This window comes from Micromesistius poutassou (assembly GCF_964030765.1).
Source record: "Micromesistius poutassou genome assembly, chromosome: 6".
NCBI lineage: Eukaryota > Metazoa > Chordata > Actinopteri > Gadiformes > Gadidae > Micromesistius > Micromesistius poutassou.
This window is the reverse complement of record NC_140276.1, coordinates 12,750,548-12,758,640: the sequence shown is the minus strand read 5'-3', so window position 1 is coordinate 12,758,640 and position 8,093 is coordinate 12,750,548. Positions and strand designations below refer to the sequence as shown.

General features: G+C 51.7%; 1 protein-coding gene across 1 annotated transcript in view; it reads right to left on the bottom strand.

Annotated features, from left to right (window-relative positions):
• Positions 1 to 698: 698 nt before the first annotated feature.
• Positions 699 to 8,093, bottom strand: part of nrg2b (neuregulin 2b) — a gene marked incomplete at both ends in the record, with an annotated part of 19,602 nt that continues 12,207 nt past the window's right edge. The window contains 4 exon segments of the mRNA XM_084469611.1: positions 699 to 1,229; positions 3,566 to 3,755; positions 5,214 to 5,441; positions 7,295 to 7,422. Of these exon segments, the coding sequence (XP_084325737.1) occupies positions 699 to 1,229; positions 3,566 to 3,755; positions 5,214 to 5,441; positions 7,295 to 7,422 (1,077 nt within the window).

The window sequence follows — 8,093 nt, the reverse complement described above, 5'->3', positions numbered from 1 at the left end:
ATCCCAAATCAGAGGAGAGAAACGGAAAAGAAAAGCAGGAACGCAAGAGAGACAAAAGTAGGAGGGTTGTTCTCTATAAAAACCAGGAGTCTTCATAAGAAAGGCTACAAAAAACTCAAAGGGACCTCCGACTTCAGCATACAGCAAAAGGCACCACAATATTATTCTAGTTATCTAACTCGTGAAAAAATTGGCACGTAATTCTCTTTTTTTTTTTCATCTCTCATAATGCTGTAAATCAAAAAACTTTACATATAAATATCCCCCCCTCTTTATAAAAAAAGTCTTTGCTGTTAGCTAGTAGACAATTTTGCTGAAATGAAAATAAATATTTCATTTGTTTAGAATATCTGTCTGTTATACAAAATAAAAATATTTCTCCTAGGTGCAGGTCTCTAGTCCACTGGTTCTGCATGTGTGTGTGTGTGTGTGTGTGTGTGTGCATGGTTTGAGTGTGTGTGTGTGTGTGTGTGTGTGTGTGTGTGTGTGTAGTGTGTGTGCATGGTTTGTGTGTGTGAGTGTCTGTGTGTGTGTGTGTGCTGTGTGTGTGTATATATGTGTGTGTGTGTGTGTGTGTGTAGGTGGTGGTGGTCTGTAAGGTGGGGGACAGAGTAGTATGGGGGGGGGGGGGGGGGGTGTGAGGGCAGGTGTGTGTGGGGCTGGGTGAGGGTGGGGGGGGGGGGGTGTGGGGGCCAGTCTTAAAGGGGCATGTGGTCTGTCTTTGAGCGCTGTCCTCCGCGGCTCTGGCCGTTGCTGCGGGGCCCGGGGCCCCGGCTGGGGGCCCGGTGAGTCCGCGTGTCCCCGCCCGACGACAGGCGGTAGCCCATGGGGGCCAGGGCCACCGGCGCCGGCTCCACGCTCATGTTCTGCATACTGAGGAAGGGCGTGCTCTCGCCGTGGCCGTCCTCCTCCTCCTCCTCCTCCTCCTCCTCCTCCCCCTCGTCCTCCTCGTCCTCCCCGTACTCCTCGTCCTCCGATTGGCTGAAGCTCTGGGAGCTGTAGTCCCTCAGCCCCGCCCCCCCCGCGGCGCGTAGGGAGGCGTGTCCGTTGAGGCGGCTGCGGCGGGGCCGGCGCCGGCTGCGGATCGGCTCCCGCGACGAGGCGTACTCCTGCGTGGTCTCGTAGGCCTCCTCGTCCGGCAGGCGGTAGGGGCTGGAGGGCAGGCTGCCCGTGCTCTCGGCCAGGTAGGACCGGCGGGGCCGGCGGGGCTGCCGGTACAGCCGGCCGTCCTGCAGGGGGAACAGAGCGGCCGGGGACATGTCAGACTGTGTTTAAACTAGTGGTCGGCCGATATACAGTGTTGGGAACGTTACTTTAAAAAAGTAATTAGTTATAGTTACTCACTACTTGTTCCAAAAAGTAATAGAGTTAGTAACTGAATTACTTACTATTACTATTAATAAAAGTAACTCGTTACCAGGGAAAGTAACTATTTGCGTTACTGTAAAAAGTTGCTATATGTCAATGAATTTGAAGTAGTGCTTATATCTCCACCTTGAAAATGCCAACTTTTCATCAGATTGCTCCGGACTCGCCATCTCTGCTGCTTCTTCGAATCTGTTTGGTGTGTGTGGTGCGTGTGGCCTGGCTTGTGTGTAAAAACACTGGCTCAGATTGGCTACCATGAAACATGACTCTGCCTTAGCCAATCATAATCGCTTATCTCGTTGTTAAACCACCCGGTCTCCTCACTAGCAGTTTGTGTGGAGCCAGGGGTGCGTTCCGATTACGCAGTTTATTCAATCAATTCATAGTAACGCACCGCATTTAACGTTCAGTAACGATAACGCCGTTATAACAACGGAAACAGTAATTAGTTAGATTACCTCGTTACTGAAAAAATAACGGTGTTACCTAACGGCGTTCATTTAAACTGCGTTGTTCCAAACACTGCCGATATATCAGCCGGCCGATATTATCCGCCGATATTTGCGTTTTTTACGTGTATCGGCATCTGCGATTTTTTCAGTTCAATAAATGTTCCTTTTTTAAATTGAGACTTGTAACGTTTGTTATGTTCATTGTGTCATTTTTATGATGTTTTATGATGAATTGAGGGAGCAGAAGCAGTATCGGCTCCAAATAGAGGCTCAAGAAAATCGGTATCGGTGTATCGGCCATCGGCTGAGGCTGAAAAAATCCATATGGGTCGATCCCTAGTTTAAAGATCCCATATGATGCTTTCTTAGGGTTAATAATCGCATTTGGGGGTACTACTAGAATAGTGTTACATACCTGCATGTTAGAAATACCCCTTATTATTCTAACACTGTTAATTTCTGCAAAAACAATTTCAGCATCTTTCAAAAACAGTCTGTTTTGTATCGTGTCGCTTTAAGGCCCCCCTCCCGAGAAGCCCAGTCTGCTGTGATTGGTCAGCACGCCCAGTCTGCTGTGATTGGTCGAACGATTTGCGCATGCGTCTGCAAATTCCCACCCCCGAGAAGTTGTAAACATTGCAGGTAGCCGGGAGGCGGGACTTCTGCACTTCAGCACCGCCCACTGCCCAGTCTGACATCACACTGTTACGGAAGTAAAGTTTGAGCACAGACGGGCTGGTTCATTTATTGAGTGGCGTTCTCGGTCGGCACGAATACTGCCCCTGGCTTGGACTTAGATTTGACTAGCTTAGCAGACGCATCTAACGTATGTAACACGTGTATACACGTATATAAGCAAAGGGAAAAGCATGATATCACCTCTTTAATCCACCAGATACGCTCTGTGGGGGCGGGCCTCGCTCACTCGGGCGTAACGTTTCCACAAGGAGGCCGCATGGACACCCCCCCCCCGCCCCCCGCCCCCTCCTGACTAGTTTCATATCGTTAGCCTCTTAGACTTTATACCTGCATAAAGTCTTATTTTGGCCAAATTGTGATATCTAACCTAACTCTACTCTCCTAACGCTGCTGATTCACTGCGCCTCATTGGCTGTATCAGTCAGTGTGCTTTCTACATTCCATTATCACTATCTGCCTGAGTCATCTATTTGACCTACAAGGTGAACCTTCAAATATGATGAGGCAATGAGGCTAACGATGAGCAACATCTGTGTGCGTCACTTCTCCTGAGATGGCCCTGACGCTCCACTAGCCGCTTTGTAAAGAGACATTGAATACGACTGTGTTGTGTTTTCCACGCATTTCTCCCACACAGGTCAAGCTCTGCTGTTCCATCAGTATAGAAATAAAAGTGATAAATAATACAATTATTTATAATTATTATAATAAAATAATATATATATGATAATATAAATGAATAATAATTCATCTTTAATTGACACAGACAAATAAAAAAGTAATGATAACTGCTTCGCTGTTTTTAAACTGTAAAATGTCCCACATATGGAATGTTATTACTGGTAGGGTAGTGTGTGTGTGTGTGTGTGTGTGCGTGTGTGTGTGTGTGTGTGTGTTTGCGCTTGTGTGTAGGTGTGTGTTTGTATATGTGTGTTTGCGTATGTGTTTGTGCAAGTGTGTGTGTGTATGTGTTTGCACTGTGTGTGTGTGTGTGTGTGTATGCGGCCCATGTGTGTGTGTGTGCGCCCCCCCCCCCCCTTGCTCACGTCAGGGCAGCGCAGCAGTGGTTGGTCGTCCTCCCTGTGGTAGGTGGCGTTGGCGGAGGCGTGGGGCGGGGCCAGGCCGTGGCCCGTGTGGTGGGAGGTGATCTGGAAGGTGGGCACCTGGGGGGGCAGGGCGGGGTAGTGGAACTCCACCGGGGAGAGGCGCGCCGGCGTGGTCAGCGCCGACACGTACCTGCAAGGAACCGCACGTCAGAGACCTCCGTGTGCGCTGCAAGGGAGGCACGGTGTGTGTGTGTGTGTGTGTGTGCGCGTGTGCTTTGAGACATGCGCCGTGTTCCGATATCCACACTTCCACGAGTACACTTAAACGTAGTGCCCTAATCGCACTCACTGAGCGCGCAGATTTTCAGATTGTCAGTGTCGTTCCGAATCGAAGACTCTGCGGTGCACTGACCGGAAATGACAATCGCGACCGCCGCCGCCGCGGCTCCTCCCCCGCGATAAACATCTCCGCGTTGAACGGTGAACCCTTTACGCCTGGCAGCTATAAAAAGCTATAACAGCCATAAAAACGACTAAATGACTCCATTAACGCGGGCTATGTGGAAAATGCGCCGACGTTGGCTCAGCCTGGCTCCGCCTCTTCCGCTACGTACCTAAGATGGCTGCCGTTGAGTACGAAAAGTGTACATCGATCCACACTCAGCGGTTTGACCCTTTTGAGTTCACCCTCCGGGTCCTTTCAGTACACTTCTTTCCCACCCCCGATCTCACGCCCTACGTACTCAAACAAAGTATGGTAAGCTCGGGAAGTATGGCTATTGGAACACGGCAGTGGTTGCCTCGTTGCCCTGATTGTAGTGTTTGTCTTTGGTTGGTGGTTATCTTTTCAATTATGAAGCATATCGTGATACAGAGATATGGTAAGCTGTTCTCGAAACAACAATCGCAATTGAATACCGTGACGTGGACAATATCACCCCTGTGATATGAAGAGCACAGACACTAGAATACGCTCATGAACTGTACCACTGTACTTCTACACTACTGTACTCATAGCGGACTATATTTTTGACGGATCATTTTGCCTAAGTAATTGAAGCTTATCAAATCTTAACGAGGCAAAGTTATATGTGTGCGTGTGTATGCATGTGTGTGTGCTTGTGTGTGTGTGTGGGGGGGGGGGTGGGGGAGGGGAGAGAGGAAAAAGGCACAAAGCGGACAGTGCTACCAAAAGGCAAAACCAGCCAGAAGACAAAAACAGAAGCAGGGAAGAGAAGCCAACCTGAGAATGGGCACAAATAGAAAGACCAACGTGATGTAACCAGCTGCAGGGAGTGGAAGAAATCTGACCACATGAACACACACACAATCCAGCAACCAACAGCATCCAACACCCTCTCTCTCCCCCCCCCCTCTCTCTCTAGCTCCGCCCTCTCTGTCTCTCTCTCTGACTCCGCCTCTCTCTCCCTCTTTCTCTCTAACTCCGCCCCCTCCCCCCCCTCTCTCCCTAGCTCCCCCCTCTCTCTCTCTAGCTCCGCCCCCCTCTCCGTCTCTCTCTTTGACTCCGCCCCTCTCTCTCCCTCTCTCTCTCTAACTCCCACCCCCCCTCTCCGTCTCTCTCTCTAACTCCGCCCCTCTCTCCCTCTCCCTCTCTCTCTAGCTCCGCCCCCCCCTCTGCGTCTCTCACCTGTCGCTGTGGGGCGAGTCCCTCAGCGAGTCGTAGGAGTCTCCGTACTGCATGCCGCCGGCGGCGGGCCGGGCCAGCTGGCCGCAGCCCCAGTGGGCCGCGCCCCTCCGCGCCATGCAGGCCGGGCTGCTGCACTTACTGGTCCCCACCGAGCTGGACAGCGCCCCCGACTGGCAGTCCGAGTTCATGCTCTCTGTGCGCTCCATGCTCCACGTCTGCTCCTCGTGTCTGTGTGTGTGTGTGTGTGTGTGCATGTGTGTGTGTGTGTGTGTGTGTGTGTGAACACGCACGCACGTGGCCCCCCCCCCAGGTGAGTGCACGTGTGTGTGCGTGTTTACATGTGTGTGTGTTTGTATGCGTGCGCAAGTGTGTGCGTGCATACGCGTGAGTATGTTTTCATGTGTTTTTTCATGTGTGTTTTTGTGTGTTTTTGTGTGTGTGTGTGTGTGTGTGTGTGCGTGTAATAGCCAGAAGCAGTGCGTAGCAGCATTAGTGGCGCCAGAGCAGCGGTGTTGAGGAGGGGGAGGGGGGGGGAGGGGGGGAGGGGGGAGGGGGGGAGGAGAGGGAGTAAATGAAGGGATGAGGAGAAAAGAGAGCAAAGGAAAAGGCACGAGTAAAAAAAAAGGACCGCATGCGTTCATCTGCATCATCACACCCACACAGTTCCCAAGATCTCATGTCGTTAGCTGTGTGTGTGTCTTCGTGTGTGTGTGTGTGTGTGTGTGTGTGTGTGTGTGTGTATGTGTGTCAGTGTCGGCGTGTGTGTGTTTGAGTCTGCCTTTGTGTGTTTGTAGGTATGTGTGTGTGTGTGTGTGTGTGTATGTGTGCTTGTGAGAACCTATGTGTTTGTGTGTCTTTCTGCCTTTCTGCAAGTGTGTATGTGTGCGTGTTTGGGAGGTGTGTGTGTATGTGTGTGTGTGTGTGGGCTGGATATCCCTGACCGCCCCCCCGATAATGTGGTCATGAAACAAGCGTTCATGACAGCAGTCAGGATGTAATATTCAGGGAACTTAACAACAAAATAGTTAAGGCGGTGCGAAAATGTATTCAGTTAAATACAAACACACACACACACGCACTCCACAGAATATTGTTATTTAGCTCAGCAGGAGAGGGGGGGGGGTGACTTGGAGGTCTCAAACATAGTGTGGGTGTATGTTGCTACAAGGCCAGAGAGGAGCTAAGCAGCCAGCGGTGCCACAGGTAACCAGCCAGAGGCAGCCTGTCAGTGTGGAGGCGATGGAGCTGCTTGTGGCCTGAAGTGTCTCAGCCTTTAGAGACCTTCGCCTTCTGAAGCCCCATTCAATTCATCACAATCTGGGAATTTGATTCAATAATTGAATGTGTGCCTCTGCATGTTTGTGTGTGTGTGTGTGTGTGTGTGTGTGTGTGTGTGTGTATCAGTTTGTGTGTGTGTGTGTGTGTGTGTGTGTGTGTGTGTGTGTGTGTGTGTGTTCGTGCACATATCAGTTTGTGTGTGTGTGTGCGCGTGTGTTTGTATCAATGTGCGCATGCATGTGCATGTGTGTGTGTGTGTGTGCGTTTGCGTGTGTGTGTGTGTGTGTGTGTGTGTGTGTGTGTGTGTGTGTGCATTTGCGTGTGTGTGTGCGTGTGTGTGTGTGTGTGTGTGTGTGCATGTGTGTGTGTACCTGGAGGTGTGAGAGGCAGTAGAGGAGGTGTGTGTGTGTGTGTGTGTGTGTGTGTGTGTGTGTGTATGTGCGTGTGCGTGAGTGCGCGTGTGTGTGTGTGTGTGCGTGCACGTGCATGTGCGTGTGTGTGCGTGTGTGTGTACGTGTGTGTGTGTACCTGGAGGTGTGTGCAGCAGTGGAGGAGTGGTGTGTGTGTGTGTGTACCTGGAGGTGTGTGAGGCAGTGGAGGTGTGGTGTGTGTGTGTGTGTGTACCTGGAGGTGTGTGAGGCAGTGGAGGAGTGGTGTGTGTGTGTGTGTGTGTGTGTGTGTACCTGGAGGTGTGTGAGGCAGTGGAGGAGTGGTGTGTGTGTGTGTGTGTGTGTGTGTGTGTATGTACCTGGAGGTGTGTGCAGCAGTGGAGGAGTGGTGTGTGTGTGTGTGTGTGTGTGTACCTGGAGGTGTGTGAGGCAGTGGAGGAGTGGTGTGAGCGCGTGGACACGCGGCTGCCGGCGTAGTTTCCGGCGCCCTCCGCCCCGTGGCTGATGATGCACTCGGTGGTCGGGACGCTCTTGGAGATGTACTGGAACAGAGATGTACATCAGCGCACCGTCGCTCCTCCACCGACGCACGATAGAGACATCCATAAAGAACAGGCAATAATAACAAGGACAGACCATATGAAGGAGGACAAATCCATTGTTCGTTTAAAATAAAGAAAGCCGGCTTAATAATGACGGACCGCGTCAATGAGTATCAATATTCATAGGAAAGGGAAAAAGTCTAACGAAACAATTGGAGGTGGTTGTGAAACGCAAAGGTCTCTCCCTCCGCGCCCTCCTGATGGTTTTCTCTCCTCCCCTCCACCTCCTCTCTCCTCCCTCCACCTCCTCTCTCCTCCCCTCCACCTCCTCTCTCCTCCCCTCCACCTCCTCTCTCCTCCTCTACACCTCCTCTCTCCTCCTCTACACCTCCTTTACACCTCCTCTCTCCTCCCCTCCACCTCCTCTCTCCTCCTCTACACCTCCTCTCTCCTCCCCTCCACCTCCTCTCTCCTCCTCTACACCTCCTCTCTCCTCCTCTACACCTCCTCTCTCCTCCCCTCCACCTCCTCTCTCCTCCTCTCACCTCCTCTCTCCTCCCCTCCACCTCCTCCCCCCTCCCCTCCATCTCCTCTCTCCTCCTCTACACCTCCTCTCTCCTCCCCTCCACCTCCCCTCCACCTCCTCTCTCCTCTCTCCTCCCCTCCACCTC